We start from the raw sequence: 17,714 nt of genomic DNA, 5'->3' as shown, positions 1-17,714 counted from the left end.
ATCTTCTGCATCCTGGTTAAAGCAGATGCTAGGAGGAGGATGTTGGTCATTATGCATAAAAACATGCCAAAAGTCATGTACTTTCCAACTGAGATTTATAGGGCCAAAATGGCACAAAAAGAAGCACCTGCACCTTTTCTTAAGTTGCACTACAGCTTGTTGCACAAGTGTTAATGGGCCACCTTGCAGAATAATGGGATTTCTATTGTGAATTTTAGCATGATAGCTGAAACATCAGAAATCGTACATGTGTGAACAGGTGTAAGAAAATTGATACTTCAAACTCTGTTTTAAATGGCGTTTTTAGCTCATTTAACAAGACATACTGTAAGCCCTTTAATTAGTAATGCTGGGGTACGGAGTTTCCTTTCTTGGAATCCAGATAACCAGCTGCTTCTCCTCAGGTATGAGACAGCTGGAAGATTAAAAGTTACCTGCCTATTTTCATTGAAATCCCCTGCTTACCCTAATCTTTAAATATATTGGTTGGAAACCACTGAAAAACAGGGCCAGGGCAACCAGATCATTCTGTGGCTTGCCATAACAAAGGTGAAAGCTGGCTGTACGCAAACAGTAACTATAGTATTGCAATTCATATACCTTTATCCCAGTCCTCAGTACATGGTGGAGCATTCCATTGGCTTGGGTTGACATCTCGCTTGTACATACTTTTTTCATCAGCTGAAAGCAAACAGACTTAAGCAATCAAATGAGAACATACAATTTTATTTAAAACCCTCCCATTCCAAGTATGCCTCCGTTTTGTATCAAGAAGTTGCAGGAGTGGACCAAAAGACCAGAGGGGCAGGACCTTTGTTCCCTGATGAACATCAAGAAAAAGATTTTATGGTACATCAAACATCCTATTTTCTGAAGGGATAGGTTCACCTTTTAAACATGTTACATATTACACAGCCAGCCCCCCTGTGACAGCAGGCGGGGGATTTCTCCCCCCCCCACCAGCAGAAAGACATTTAGTTATCAAAGTATTACAAGCATGCTGATCAGCATCCTCGTAGTCCATTGACAATTCTTGCAGCTCAGTGACTGTCTGCCTGTACAGAGGTACTGGCAGAGATCTGTAGTCAGTGTCTGCAGGAGCCCGATATTGCACAATCAAGCTACTGATTTAGTTTTAATTAACGCTCTCAATCCATCTTTCCCTAGTTTTTTTTTTATTGAACATTGTAGGGTAACCCTTAGTGGTTTTCAATAACTTTTTTTGTGTTTGAGATGGCGGTGGACTCTGGCACCCTCGCCTGCGGTTAAACTGTACACTTTGAACAGCCTGGACAGAGTATTGCAAGATGTTGATTTAGAAGTGATCCGCTGATTGACTTGTGGATATTACATCACTGTAATACACGTTCAACTGCACATTACTACAGCAGTTGTCACTAAAACAGGAGGTGACAGACCATAATAACCTGTATTGGACATTTTAAGAGACGTGAAGGGAATTTCTCCATGAGGAATACAGACAAGAGAAAAAAAATCAAAAACCATAGTGCTTTTCATACAAAATTTTAAAACTACATAATTTATTAACCTCCCTGGCGGTATGATTATTTCAGATTTTTGGTGCTGAAAGCGGTACTATTATTTTGTATGGAAATTTGGCGTTTTATATTGTGGGCCTGTAATTCTTAGGAATAACTCACTAAAATCTGTCCGAACAAGAGTCTAGTAAACATCCCGGGTATAATAAAATTTGAAACACAAAATCATAATTTAATAAATAATCATAAAAAATAATAATATAATAATAAATTTAATTCAATAATATAATCAAACCAAAAACACTGAAATTTAAAATATAGCGCCAAGTTCGCACATCACTGAGCAAAGTCGCAGAATCGTTTTCAGTGTCTGATGACGAATTTCCCCACGAATCATTATCACTCAATTCTGCAAGTGGTTCTAATTTACTATCACTGTTCTCTAGCTGGTCTAAAACTGCTTTTGACCTCAAGGGACGCTTTTTGGATGCCATGGACATTTCTCAGTTTCCAGGTAGAAAGAACAGTAAAAATGCAGGCAGGGCACAGGACAAAGCACTCAGGACAACATGTATGTGAAATGGTTTGGTACAGTAATGTTTTACTATGTGATTTTAGTGAATGTCACTTTTTGCCATTTTCAAATTTCCCGCCGTTCCGTCCCCCGTACGTCCCGACACTCGCAGAGGACGGAACCCAGATGACAGATGCCTGCATCCGCCGAATTACATTGCCGGGGACACTGCAGGAGGGACATCGCGGGAGCGCAGGACAAGGTAAGTGACCGAGGGATCGCGGAGCAGCGTCGCTTGGTAAGCCCGAGTGTAGCTCGGGGTTACCGCTTGTGGTACTGAAACTTTACCCCGAGCTACACTCGGGAATACCGCCAGGGAGGCTACAAACACATTCATACGCTGTAAATCAAGATTGCATTTTACAAAGACTCCAATGAGCAGGGGTTCTCCCTGCAGCCCACTGTTCCACAGAGATCAGGCTGACAGTTCAGACTTCTATAAGGTTGGACTGCTGTGACAACTGTCTTACTCCTGTGTTACTGTGTGAGCTCCTATATGCTCCTCCTTGCATCATTAAACTTCATCAGCATCCTGTAACAAGTTTATGTAGGATGGATCCAGACTTGTGGTTGTTTAAGATCATTTTTGAACTTTCTTGTGGTTTTTGCACTCATATGAGCACTTTGTGGCACAAATGACTTAATTCATGTACTTGTTTTGTGATTGTTTGTGTTGTAATTACTGATTACTCAGAATCATTATTCATTGATTTTAACAGCTGTTTGTCAGCGCAATGCAATTTTTTTTTTTTATATTTATGAAATCTGTCATAACTTTGTGCACTGCAGCTTAGTTTTGATTTACCACATTGGAGAGCACAAGCATTTTTCCATATAACTGAATATTCAGAACAATTCAAACTTCAAAAAGAAATATAGGTTGATGGGTCAAGGAAACAGCTCAGGATAGGACTGATGGATTGAAACATAGAAGTGTGAGTAATTTGCCAAATTTCACTCATCCAACTATGCTTCTATGTGAATTTGTTTTAAATTAGATTTTTATATACTACCCCAAATCTGAGAAATGGCATTTCGATAAGATTTCATACCAATATCCTGCTCGATGCAACTTTGGTCATCACATCGGGAAATGTGGTAGCTTAGCTCTCCCCGAGGTACCATGTGGCGGGCATTAAATGGACATGTGACAAACTGAGAGGCAAGATCCTGATGATTCTGTTTGGGGGGGGGGAAAAAAAAAAGAAAAGGTGGTAGTTTTAGTTACCAAGAGTATCCTACATTGTTGAATCCATCATAAAAAGCGGGGGGGATACACCCCCCCTCAAACACCCTCTTTTGTGTTCACTACTTTTCAAAATTTGTTGTGAGGGAGCACGCATTAATACACTCAGTATTATTCATTAGGGATTATGTGTCTCAACATGAATTGTGCTGGCAAGTATTTAGGGCAGCACAGTGGCTAAATGGTTAGCATTTCCGCCTGGCAGTACTAAAGTCATTGGTTCGAATCCCAGCCATGGCACCACCTGCCTGGAGTTTGCATGTTCTCCCTGTGCCTGTGTGGGTTTCCTTCGGGTACTCCGGTTTCCTCCCACACTCCAAAGACATGCTGGTAGGTTAATTGGATCCTGTCTAAATTGGCCCTAATATGTGTATGTATGAATGGGAGTTAGGGACCTTAGATTGTACACCCCTTGAGGGTTAGGGACTGATGTGAATGTACAATATATATGTGTAAAGCGCTGCGTAAATTGACGGCGCTATACAAGTATCTGAAATAAAATGTGACGAAGCTGCGCCCTGTTGTCCTCCCTGGAAGCATGTACATAAGGATGGCTCCAGTGGAGCTCCATAAGATGCTGTAATGGGATGGAGCACCTTTAAAAATGTAATGTGGGGACAAAGCACACACTGGAGCAAAAGAAAACTGAGAAAACAAGAATACTCTACGTCTTAAAAAATGAGTTAAAGCTCTATGCTTTGTAAGCTTTAAGGCTAGGTTCACACTGAAGCAGTGAGAACTACTTCAGTTTTCAAGTGTGATTCAAGGAGCACTTACGGTGCAGTTAAATTGCGTTCACTCACTCTTTTTTTCAAAAAGCACTGTGTGTGGACTGCACAGGTGTGAACGACCTCCATAGGACTTTTTTTTTTTTTTAAATGTAATTCACTGGGATCTGAAACACGTGCAAAACCGAATCAGTGTGAGCCAGGGCTTAATGTCGCCTTATTTCTGCCTTTACTAATACTGCACCCTGTATGTATTAAGCAGTATAAACACTTTTTTTTTTTTAAATATCTGTTCCCCAGCAGTCACATGACTGCACAGCTTCTGGATGGCTGCTGCAGCTGGTAGGAGGGGAGACACCCAGTGCATTATCACCAGCAGGGTGATGTCACTGCGCTGAGAATGCTTCACTGTTGCCAGCTCTTGCAGCAGCCACATGGGACTGGCAACTGTGCGGTCATGTGACTGCTAGGAAACATTCAAAAAGGCATTTACACTGCTTAATATTACATATGGGGAGCAGCATTAGCAAAGGTAGAGGTACAACATTTAAAGCTTACTTCAAGGAGAACGTTATTCAAGGTTTTTCTAGACTAAGTACTTTCCAACCCTCTTTACAAATGTAGAAGACCCTGTAAGTTGTAGTCCACCTGTACTCAAAATTCAAAAATTCTTGGCTTCACTAGGATAACATTGCCACCACATATCTGTCTGAACTCCTGCACAAGCTTTTACAATTCCTGTTTACATCATGCCTTTCCTCATCTCTTTTCACTACCTCTTCCACACCTATAAGATTTATCATGTTTCCTAACCTAATGAACTGCTCCATGCTGTCTAATAAAGCCAATCTATGGGCAGATACTCTTATCTCTTGTCTAAAGCATTCCCTATTTAACCACTTGCCCTCCCAGGATTTACCCCTCTCCCTGACCAGGCCATTGTTTTGCGATACGGCTCTGCGTTACATTAACTGACAATTGCATAGTCATGCAATGCTGTACATAAATTAAATTTATGTCTTTTTCCCCCCCCTACAAAAAGAGCTTTCTCCTGCCTCCTGTGCAGGGTTATTTGTTTGCACTATGAACAAAACAAAAAATAAAAGTTATATATATATTTTTTGTTCTTTTCCTATAAAGTATCCAGTAAAAAAATATTTAAAAATCAAATTTCTTCATAACTGTAGGCCAAAATGTGTTCTGCTACGTGCTGAAAAAAATCTGCATGTAAATAATTGGTTTACATGAAAGTTATAGCGTCTACAAATGGTGTTATATATACTGGAATTTAAAAAAAAAAAAAATCTATGTTTTGTACTAGTAATGGCGGTGATAAGCGACTTATAGTGGGACTGCAGTGGGCATTCTTACACTGGGGGGGGGGGGGGGGGAACTGCCTCCCCAATTACACTAATACAGTGATCAGTGCTAATAAAAAAAAGCACTGACACTGGACAGGAAGGGGTTAACATCAGGGGCGATCAAAGTGTTACCTGTGTGCACTTTACTAGGGAAACGTGTGTACGTGTGTGTGTGTGTACGTGTGTGTGCGTGTGCGTGTGTGTGTGTTGCATCTTGGATCAGTGGATTGCGGATGCAACATCAGATTCCTGCATACACTTCCTACAGCTCCCTGCCTGTACCTCTGTACGGTCTTTCAGTTACTCAGCTGCAGAAAGATACAATGGACTATGAGTATGTTAATTAGCACACTCCTAATCCACTGAGAACCAGACCTCTGGTTCGGCAGCAGACAGGACTTGCAGTTTATTAAATTACTGATCTCTATGAATGATGCAGCTGTGCAGGTAGAGTCCAGTACAGATATGCCTATTTTAAATGTGACAGTGGCCACAGGGGAGAGGTACCCTCACCTGTGGTCAAAGGTGGGGGGCTCAGGGGGTGAGGTTTGGGGTGCTTAGAAAACGATTGTATTATACCCTAAAAACTGGTAACATGTTGCTAAAGATGGACATAGCCTTTAAGGTAAGTTTTACCACCAGCATTTAAAACTAAAGTCTGGTTTATATATATGTCAAGTTCACCATATACAGTCAGGTCCATAAATATTGGGACATCGACACAATTCTAACATTTTTGGCTCTATACACCACCACAATAGATTTGAAATTAAACGAACAAGATGTGCTTTAACTGCAGACTGTCAGCTTTAATTTGAGGGTATTTACATCCAAATCAGGTGAACGGTGTAGGAATTACAACAGTTTGCATATGTGCCTCCCACTTGTTAAGGGACCAAAACTAATGGGACAATTGGCTTCTCAGCTGTTCCATGGCCAGGTGTGTGTTATTCCCTCATTATCCCAATTACAATGAGCAGATAAAAGGTCCAGAGTTCATTTCAAGTGTGCTATTTGCATTTGGAATCTGTTGCTGTCAACTCTCAAGATGAGTTCCAAAGAGCTGTCACTATCAGTGAAGCAAGCCATCATTAGGCTGAAAAAACAAAACAAACCCATCAGAGAGATAGCAAAAACATTAGGCGTGGCCAAAACAACTGTTTGGAACATTCTTAAAAAGAAGGAACGCACCGCTGAGCTCAGCAACACCAAAAGACCCGGAAGACCACGGAAAACTGTGGTGGATGACCGAAGAATTCTTTCCCTGGTGAAGAAAACCCCCTTCACAACAGTTGGCCAGATCAAGAACACTCTCCAGGAGGTAGGTGTATGTGTGTCAAAGTCAACAATCAAGAGAAGACTTCACCAGAGTGAATACAGAGGGTTCACCACAAGATGTAAACCTTTGGTGAGAATCAAAAACAGGAAGGTCAGATTAGAGTTTGCCAAACGACATCTAAAAAAGCCTTCACAGTTCTGGAACAACATCCTATGGACAGATGAGACCAAGATCAACTTGTACCAGAGCGATGGGAAGAGAAGAGTATGGAGAAGGAAAGGAACTGCTCATGATCCTAAGCATACCACCTCATCAGTGAAGCATGGTGGTGGTAGTGTCATGGCGTGGGCATGTATGGCTGCCAATGGAACTGGTTCTCTTGCATTTATTGATGATGTGACTGCTGACAAAAGCAGCAGGATGAATTCTGAAGTGTTTCGGGCAATATTATCTGCTCATATTCAGCCAAATGCTTCAGAACTCATTGGACGCCGCATCACAGTGCAGATGGACAATGACCCAAAGCATACTGCAAAAGCAACCAAAGAGTCTTTTAAGAGAAAGAAGTGGAATGTTATGCAACGGCCAAGTCAATCACCGGACCTGAATCCGATTGAGCATGCATTTCACTTGCTGAAGACAAAACTGAAGGGAAAATGCCAAGAACAAGCAGGAACTGAAGACAGTTGCAGTAGAGGCCTGGCAGAGCATCACCAGGGATGAAACCCAGCATCTGGTGATGTCTATGCGTTCCAGACTTCAGGCTGTAATTGACTGCAAAGGATTTGCAACCAAGTATTAAAAAGTGAAAGTTTGATTTATGATTATTTTGTCCCATTACTTTTGGTCCCTTAACAAGTGGGAGGCACATATGCAAACTTGTAATTCCTACACATTCACCTGATTTGGATGTAAATACCCTCAAATTAAAGCGGACAGTCTGCAGTTAAAGCACATCTTGCTCGTTTCATTTCAAATCCATTGTGGTGGTGTATAGAGCCAAAAATGTTAGAATTGTGTTGAATATTTATGGACCTGACTGTAGTCAAAACTTGCATCTTCTATAGGACTTCTCTGTACCTTAACTGGTGTGTCAACTGGTTGAGAAAGGTCCCCATTTTATGCGGTTTTGGTAATGAAATATGGTAAGGACTTTCTGTTTACCGGTCCAATACTGTGTAAAATGTGCAATTTATTGCACTTAAGTATTAACCTATTACAGAGATGGCATTTCTTACAAATGTGAGAGGGGATAATTTTTATTGCTCTGCAATGCAAACCACTGCAGCATGTGTACACTCCCATGCAGCAGTCTTTGCTGCTTAAAGTGGAACTTTAGTCAGAAAATTAAGTCTTGTTAGATCACTTCAGGCTGGCCCTTTTTTGCAGGTATAACTATGTAAAACTTTAGAAATAAGTGCCTATGGTTTAAAATCCAATAATACACCGTCTAACCCTGCTCTGCACATGCTCAGTCGCTCTCTATTTTTAGGCACTGTGCCAAATTTGTAGAGACTGATCTGCTGACAGTCTAAGCATTAAAGCGTAACTAAACCAATCAATAGAACAGTTTTAAAAAACAGTTACATTCCCGGCATGCCAACTGTCACATTGGCTTGTGTTCTGAAACTGTCAAACCATCAAATGACTGGTGATATAACTGATCACATGTGAGGCACCATGGCAGTTGCAAATCAAACAGATGGCAGCTTTCTTGGCTGAAAAAGAGGGTTTAGTTCTGCTTTAACCGCTACTCAGGGCTTCAACCAAATGGCAGCCTCCAGCAAGAAGAAAAACCGGAACAATGCTGGAAGCAATTTATAGCGCACATTAATTTTGGCAGCATAATTATTAATGTGGAATGCATGTTCTTTGCTAAAGAACATTATTTTTTATCAATTGTTATGTGTAAAGTTTCTCTTTAAGTGGGGGGGGGGATAAAAACATGGCTCAACCACCAATTTCCATATGGAATCCAAAAGATATTGAATCCAGACAACGGTTGTTTAAGCTGAACAGCAGGCAGATAGTAAAAAAGCACTGGTGAAATAGTATATATATATATATATATATTTTTTTTTTTTTTTTTTTTTTTTTAAATGCTAGACTAAAAGATTAGGTATCAGCGTCTTGTCACCTGTAGGCCACTGTGCAGTGGAACAGAACCAGAAGCCAGTGAAGAATTTTGGAATGTATAAATGTTGACAAGGGACATAACAGGGAAAACGGAATCAATTAGTTTATTGCATTTTTGTTATTGACTAATCTCAAACTGGGGGCAGGGAATTCCTTTGGGTCACCAACCAGGCCATACTCACTGGTTGGTATGTCTTGATCGCAAATCAGGATAGACACAAAATACTTATGGCATGTACAATGGCTTCCATATATTTACTTACTTTTTTACTACATATTTAGTTGTCTGAGCACTTTTAAGGAAAATTGTCAAATACACCAAAAGCAGTTATAGTCCAGTTTAAAACACAGCTTACTCACCTTCCTACATTTTATCAGGTGATAAGGAAAACGACAGGCTCTTATTTGGTGGTTAGAATCATAAGGGCATTGCAGAAGTCTGTACGGATCCTGTGGGTCTAAAAAGAAAAAAAAAAAAACACCACATCTAAAACTCGTAATGGACATAAAGGGACAATTCATTCCATCACTTTTTAGCCACCTTAATTCACTCTCCTCCTTTTAATCAAACACCCATGCACATTTAAAGAATCTCATTGTTGTAAATTGCAACTGATATCTGTTGAAAGCACAACACAGACAGCCCATTTCATCCATGGTAAAAGCTTGTGAGTGGCACAAGGTTTCATGCACATGGGACATTTTAACAGCTGCCATTTTTTGTGTCAGGCAGTTTTTCCTGCAGCCAGTAAACTCCCCAGCATGTTATCCTATGTGACAATGCAAACACAGGCTTTTATCAGCGTTTTTTGGCAGAGGACTTTTCCGGTTGGAAAAAACCCCATAACTAATGCGTTTGAAGAGGAGTTTTTCACCATCCTTAGAATCATTAGCATTGCCTCACTAATTTTCTGTATTACAGGATGCATAATGGACACAGCAAGAAAAAGAAAGATCTTAACAGTGCTCTCTCTACTCTAGTGCACTCTGCGCTCTGAAAATGGCAACCAAACAACTACACAATGGACTATTCAAAGATGCATTGTGGGAAAGTGGGTGCTAAAGATGTTTTTCATACTGAAAAATGCTAATGAAAAAGAAAGGTGTAGAAATTTTTGAAAAAACTACTTGTCCCGGGACTAAATCAGTGTCCCAATCTACTAGTCCCTCATGACAATCTACTTGTCCCGATAAAAATAAATTTTAACCAAAACCATATTTAAATCTGCTTTAAGTAATGTCTGGGGCTTTAAAAAAAAAAAAAAAAAAAAAAAAAAAAAAAAAAAAGGACTTTATGGCGACTTAAACATTTAATATTTTTAAAACTGCGCAGTTTATCTCCTCCCTCCCGCCTCTCTCCAGCACCGCACTCGGGGACTAGGAGGGAGGAGAGAGACCTTGCAGTGTAATGAGTACCGATTGGCTGCTCATCAGGAAAGGGGAGCGTCGGATTTATCCTTTATCCCTTTCGCTGCCAGGAGCTGTTTTTGCATTATTTCCACACGTTTAAAAAATCATTTTAGGCCTGAAGATGACACAAACCCCCCAAACGTTGTATATTTTCTGAAAGCAGAGACCCTATAGAATAAAATAGTGGTAGTTCCTATTTTCTATGTCACACGATATCACAATTTCAGTAAAAAATACACTTAAATTTTAGGGTAACAAAAAGCAATACATTATCCAATTTTTTTTTAATATAAAAGACAAGGTTGCATCGAGTAAACCGATATCCAACATTTCAAACCTAAAATTTGTGTGCGCTCGTGAAACGGCAACAAACTTTAGTACCCTATATTTTCTATAGGCAACACTTTCAAAGCCCCTTATAGGTCATCAGTCTAGTGTATGGAGGAGGCCTTGTGCTAGATTTATTGCTGTCATTCTGGCGTACACGGCGATATGTAACATGTGTATCACAATCGTCGTCATGTGTAGGCGCATGAGTATGTGCTTTTAAGTTTGTGCATGCGTACATATATGGGGGCCCTTGAAAAATTTGGGGGTGTTATATGCTTGGGTGTAACTTATTTAAAAAAAACAAAAAAAAACAAAACAAAAAAAACACACAAACACTTTTCCCCCTAAATCACATACGGGACAAAGTCCCCTGTGATGATTTTTGGTGACAGGTTATCTTTTCTGAGACATGTATGTGTGTACACACACACAGCTTTCAAACAGGACTCTTTATTGTATAGAATTAAAATGCTGGTATGCCAAACCCTATTTAAATACTTCCGGACAGCAATACATAACTAGAAAATCTACAATTTCTGGGGAAATTGTGTAAAGTGTTCTTGCCTCCACCAGTAGTCTACAATTGGAGTGGGCGGAGTAACTGGGTGGAGTGGGCGGAGTAACTGGGTGGAGTGGGTGGAGTAACTGGGTGGAGTGGGCGGAGTAACTGGGTGGAGTGGGCGGAGTAACTGTTGTGTGGTTGGAGTGGCTGGAGTAAGTGTAAAAAGGTTGGACTGGGCAGAGTAACTTTATGGAGTGTTTGGAGTGAGTAAAGATAGTAAACATTACATTACCCAATTGATTGATCAAATTTAAAAAGTACACATGGCAAGCTTGATAGAGCGAGTAATGCATTTCAACTTTTATTTATTTATATAGCAAATTTAATTGCAATTTTGTTGCCCAAAGGGCTTCACAGTTACATTAAAACATACATTTATAAAAACATTAACAGGCTCTAAGCATGTTCACAACCACTGCTCAAAACACAATACACAGGATCATGATAGCTGTAATAACTGTGCAGTACTCCTGACTGGAGACAGTGCTGCACCCTGGAGATGTAAATGTGATCCAACAGTGTGTTTTTTTCTGTGGTGGCTGCCCAGACCAGTTGGGTATATCCTCTTGAGTGAAGAAGGTCAGATATTGGCTTCTTTGCTCTGGACAGAAAATCTTCATTGAAATCTCCACAGAGTACTATAGGTTGGCAATCCATTCTTTCCAAAGATTCCAAGAGTCCCAGCAGGTTAGTAAGGAATTGGCCAATACTGTAATCCGGTGGCCTGTAAACAGTGGCGATCAAAGCTTGTACAGGGGACTCCAGTTTGACAACCAAGAACTCCAAGTCAGTCACATTGTGATGATACTGCTTTTCAAAGGCCTTGAAATGGTTTCTGACATACATGGCGACACCTCCGCCACTTTTACTTGCAATGTCAGGAACGTTTGTGTACGAGAGGTGTCTGTTGCGTTTGAACAGGTTGTAGCCCTCCAGCTGGAGACTTTTAGCAACAGAAGAGCCTGAGAGATGAGTTTCAGTGAAACATAAAACATCTCCAAGTATCAACTCGTGGTGAGATTTGATATCTTCAATGTGAGCTGGTAATCCTTCCGTGTTGTGATGGATAATTGTTAATGTTTGCTTTTTGTCTGTTGTCTGTAGAAACTTTAAGAGGGGCATAACACTTTCCAGTGATGCATTCTTCATTGAGTGCAGGGAGGCTGTGATTTCAGGATCAGCAAAGATCTTCTTCTCATCAAAGTCGGTTATCTGCAGTCCTTGCAGTGTAGTCGTTCTACTCAGAGCAACATAGGCCATTCCCGGTTGGAAGACCCGTTTCAATGAGACCACTGCTGACTGTATCGACATCCCCTGACACTTATGAATCGTACATGCAAAAGCCAACTTCAGGGGGAACTGCCTGCGAACAACTCCTTTCTGTCTCAGGTTTTCCTCTACCCTTTCCAAGTACACCAAGTTGTCAGCATCACCAGACGACTTGTTACGGTATCTCTGTCCTGCATTTGGATTGTCCAGCACAAGGCCAAGCTTGTTTACCGTAGTAGCACCATTCTCAGTCTGGATGATTATTCTTGCAATCTTGCCAAATGTCCCGTTAACAAGCCCGTCTTCAACATCAATGTTTCTTGTGATCATGATACGGGCACCTTCAGCTGCTTGCAGTGTGTCAATCAGATTGTCTTTGTGTCCTTTGAAGGGTTGGTCTTGCCTCTGCATCACTCCTGTTTTAGGGTCTTTTTTGTAATCGTCGGCATATATGTTGGTGACGTTTGAATGGAGAACAGACACAGTTGCGGCATTATGTTTGTGAACCTCTTTGTTGGTGGCAAAGATGTGCAGCACATCATTAGGGTAGTGGGTGGGATCTGTCAAAGCCTGAGCAAGCAGAGCTTTGTCATCATTGCTTAAGGTGCCAGTCGTCTGCTTCACTCTGATTCTATTCAAAAGCTCAGCAAATGAAATGTCATCCTTCTGTCGCATGATTTCTGTCAGCGTGATCATCTGAAAGTAGTCTTTCCAGACGTCATAGCTATTTTCCTCAAACACGCAGAGTGGCTTACTTTTTCCCAGTGGGGGGACCTGGTAAAAGTCTCCTACTGCTAGTACTGACATACCACCAAAAGGTTTCTTACTGCCTTTGATTTGCTGTAATCTCCAGTTGATGTAGGCAAACAGGGGCTTTGAAATCATTGACACCTCATCAATAACAATGATCTCCGCATTTGACAGCTGTGCCCTCACTTCATCTATGAGATTTCCAAGTCCTTGGTAGGGTGGCTTCAAGCTTCTTGGCAACTTCAGCAGAGAATGCAAAGTGTTGCCTGAAATGTTGAAAGCTGCTGTTCCTGTAAATGCAGTTAGTAAAATGCTGGGCATGGATATGTCTGCTTCCTCACGTAGTCTGGGACGTTTACTGAGTATCTTTGTTGCCTCAGCATAGATGCACTTTATCAGGTGTGATTTGCCTGTCCCTGCGCCACCAGTGACAAAGTATTAGAATGGGTCAGGATTTAGGCCACGCACGCGGTTAGTGCACCAGTCACAAACTGAGTAGAATGTCTGAGCTTGCGTCCGGTTAAGGTTTCTGTACATTTTCCTAAGGAAATCAGGGCACATTTGTGGGGCCTTCACAGTAAGCGAAATTCCACCTGTTTGTTTGTGACGTGTATACTCCGGAACATCATCTTGTTCATTCTCATGAAGTGGCTCCCCTTCTTTGCGTTCCTCTATACATTCCAACCTATCCAACTCGGCTTCTGGGGCAAAGGTGTTCCAAGCATCTTCAACAGGGCCGTTTTTTACAAAGTCATCCAAGACTTGTTCCACAATTTTGTTGTGTTGTTCGAACTTTTTTTGGTTGCTGGTAACAATTGCAGACACTGCTCGGATTGCTTCTTCTCCTGGTAAGCTTACACAGGCGCCTTGGTAAAACGCTTGTTATGTTGGGAACCTTACAGTTTTCAGTGATGACTCTGAACGGTGGGGGAGGTAGAGTTTAAGCAGTCTACCGTAGTAGTTCTCGGGGTCCTTCTTCTCTGAGAAGCGTGCGTACCTGATGATTGCAGGATTCCCTCTCGTGCGTTTTTGAATCATTCCCATTTCATTCAATAGGCTGACACGCTTGCAGTCTTCCTTTTGCTTGCCATAGACAACCCTGTAATGGGATGCAAAGTCTGCCAGACACATGGACTCAAACTCTGGTGTTTCGGGTCTGGCTCTGTATTTGTCGACAAAACTCGTCATCCACACATTAAGAGAATCGGCTGGTTTGTTCTGCAACGCACTGAGCGGGAGACTCATTTTCAGTGTGTTGTCAGCAGTTGGCAGAAAAACAACCTCACGTGAGCAAGACTTCATTTTCAGGCTGCACGTACGGGCCACAGACTCCTGGGCGCTGACCTCTCTGTGTTTTGAATAAGCCTGAAGAACTTCTTCCATTTCTTCTCGTTCTGTCTCTGTTTCTGGGCTCATTTCTTTAACTATTGTTTTGAGATAGTCACTAAGCTCGCGTTCTGGTTTGGATATGTAGGACAACATGTACATGATGCAACCATACTCATCAAGAATGTACTGGATGTCCATGTTGGCATTCCAGGCCATCAGCAAATGTGGATTGTAGTTGTTCACCCAGCAGTCCTTGACATCACGCTTCATTAGAATAACGCTAGAGGAGGTCAATGCCTCAATGTATGAGTTGTACTGATTTAAAGTCATATCACACTGTGCCAGTAGCTGTGACATGTCTTCAAGCTGCACTTTCGGGTTATTAAGCAAATCCCAGACTGGTTTCAGTTTGTTTTTGGCTGCTTGTGGTTTCATTGCACAATCTCCTTGTTCTTCTGGCATCGGATAAGTTATCCTGGTTTTTCTAACCGGTGGCTTTGGAAATCCAAATCTGCATACTCTGTTACCTTTCTTGCACGATTTTGAAAGAGATCTGCTGTGCATTTGAAGTTCTGTTACAAATCTGTGAAGTAAGGCCTGTTTGCCTTCATCAGGCAGCTGGCATGAGATGTTATGATCTATAAAGGCACACACCTTGTCATCACTGTGTTGTCCAAATATAGGAGCTCCTGCTACCCAACAGAGACAATGTATATGAGGGCTTCCTCTCGCCTGAAATTCAAACCGGTAAAAGTAGTCGATAACTTCACCGATTGGCTGTGCAGGACCCAACAGCAGCTCTCGCATCAGAGCATCAACCCGTTTGTCAAACATGCGCATGGTGGTCACTGGGTTTTAGCCTGACAGAGGGAGAAATGCATTTCAGCTTGTATTTACCATCTCACAGTCCAGCCTGTGTGACTCAGCTGCGTGTGAGTCATGTTTGGTTGCTATAGCAACTCACTCTGTCAGGAATGTCATTAGCTGTGCTGTAAACAGGCTTTTTAAACTTGGCAAGTTCACTGGCGATTGCCATCTTCAAATGCTTGTAGTTTTAAAAGTATAAAAGCTACCGTGAAAAGGTTGATATTGTGACAATCACAAGAAAAATATCTACAGTTTGATGTATAGTATGTCTCTGAAAGAGAAAAAATGAAGGCACAGTCGCAGTTTAAAAACGTCCCTTAAAATGTCTGGTGTCTAAAGTGGAGTTTCAATGAAAGTCAATGGGAGGGGTGAGGTCCAAACAAATGGTCATATTGTGAAAACTATCAGGAGTATGTCCTAGCCGTGAACATTTTTAGTGACAGCAGGGTTAGCTGAACGTTTTGATATAAGATATGTGTAGGTGGGCTTGAAAATGGCAGAGTGATGGCAGTTTACAAATCATGTTCTGATTTTTCCTTTGCACACTCTAGCTGTGCTGTGCTGCTCAATGCATTCCTATGGGAAAATTTCGCCACAAAAACCGCGATATTTCGTGAATGATTCGGCGAAACGTTCCACAAAGTAATAGCAATCCGATCGGGAACAATCCGCACGTTTTGATATATTACTTGTCTTTGTAGTGTAAAAACTGTGGGAGGAGTTAGCGTGGCAAATTTGCTATAATAATAAGAACTAGACAATCTACAATTTCTGGGGAAATTGTGTAAAGTGTTCTTGCCGCAACCTTTACCAAATGATTGATGAAATGTAAGCAGGGCACATTGCAAGCCTGATAGTGAGAAATGCATTTCAGCTTGTATTTTGAAGCTCACAGTCCAGCCTCGTGAGTCATCTGCCTCTTGAGTGACCTTTGGTTGCTGCACCTGGAGAGGGCGGAGTAGGCTCACTGTGCTGAGACAGCTGGGTTGCTATGACAACTCACTCTGAGAGGAATGTCAGCATGCCTGTTCTAAACAGGCTTTTTAAACTTGCCAAGTTCAATTGCGTGCTAAAATTAGTATTAATTAAATATTAAAGAAAAGAAACATAGTGTCTTATCCGGGATATCAATTATTTATTTTTATTTTTATTTTAATTTTTTTTTTATTTTAATTTTTATTTTATTTTTAATTTTATTTTTATTTTAATTTAATTTTATTTTTATTTTATTTTAATTTTATTTTATTTTTAATTTTATTTTTATTTTTATTTTATGTTATTTTAATTTTATTTTTATTTTAATTTTATGTTAATTTTATTTTTATTTAATTTTTTTTTTTAATTTTAATTTTATTTTTATTTTTATTTTTAATTTTATTTTATATTTAATTTTATTTTATTTTATTTTTATTTTAATTTTTATTTTATTTTTATTTTTATCCAGACTGAATAATATTACCATCTCATTTATACAGAAGGAACTGTCATTCCCACTGCAAATATTTTTTATTTTTTATTTATATTTTTCATTCATAGTTTTTGTTTTTTTACATTGATAAATTAATTTATTTTATATATTTACACAAATCATATATTTAAGTATAATTAATTGATGTAATTATTTGATTATCGGTGGTACACTTATGAATTCATTATATCACATAAGGTAGAATATATTGGAGCGCGGTACACTACTGGCATTCGTGAACATTTTTAGTGACAGCAGGGTTAGCTGAACGTTTTGATATAAGATATGTGTAGGTGGGCTTGAAAATGACACAGTTATGGCAGTTTACAAATCATGTTCTGATTTTTCCTTTCACACTGCAGCTTTCTCACTTCTCACTCTAATGTGACTCAGCTGCCCCCTGAGTGACCTTTGGTGCACCTGTTACTCAGTCAGTCACAGGTGTGTGAGAAGCTCTGCTCTAAACAGGCTGTTTAAACTTGCCAAGTTCACTGGCGATTGCCATTTTCAAACGCTTGTAGTTTTAAAAGTATAAATGCTACCGTGAAAAGGTTTATATTGTGACAATCACAAGAAAAAGACCTAAATTTTGATATATAGTATATCTCTGCAATATTAAAAATGAAGGCACAGTCGCAGTTTAAAAACGTCCCTTAAAATGTCAGGTATCTAGAGTGGAGTTTCAATGAAAGTCAATGGGAGGGGTGAGGTGAAAACACATGGTCATATTCTGAAAACTATCAGTAGTATGTCCTAGCTGTGAACATTTTTAGTGACAGCAGGGATAGCTGAACGTTTTGATATAAGATATGTGTAGGTGGGCTTGAAAATGACATAGTTATGGCAGTTTACAAATCATGTTCTGATTTTTCCTTTCACACTGCAGCTTTATCACTCTAATGTGAC

General features: G+C 40.3%; 1 protein-coding gene across 1 annotated transcript in view; it reads right to left on the bottom strand.

Moving 5' to 3' along the window:
- Nucleotides 1-17,714, bottom strand: part of LOC149450771 (gametocyte-specific factor 1-like) — a 138,982-nt gene that overhangs the window by 60,334 nt on the left and 60,934 nt on the right. Inside the window, exons 4-6 of the mRNA XM_089691403.1 lie at nucleotides 9,184-9,281; nucleotides 3,126-3,252; nucleotides 601-681 (exon numbers count right to left, since the gene is read on the bottom strand). Of these exons, the coding sequence (XP_089547529.1) occupies nucleotides 601-681; nucleotides 3,126-3,252; nucleotides 9,184-9,281 (306 nt within the window). The remainder of the gene's footprint in view (nucleotides 1-600; nucleotides 682-3,125; nucleotides 3,253-9,183; nucleotides 9,282-17,714) is intronic.

The sequence above is a fragment of the Staurois parvus genome, unplaced genomic scaffold (assembly GCF_062004578.1).
Source record: "Staurois parvus isolate SC_StPar_1 unplaced genomic scaffold, SC_StPar_1.0 ptg000562l, whole genome shotgun sequence".
Lineage (NCBI taxonomy): Eukaryota > Metazoa > Chordata > Amphibia > Anura > Ranidae > Staurois > Staurois parvus.
The sequence above is the reverse complement of the archived record's forward strand: the minus strand, read 5'-3'. Positions and strand labels throughout refer to the sequence as shown.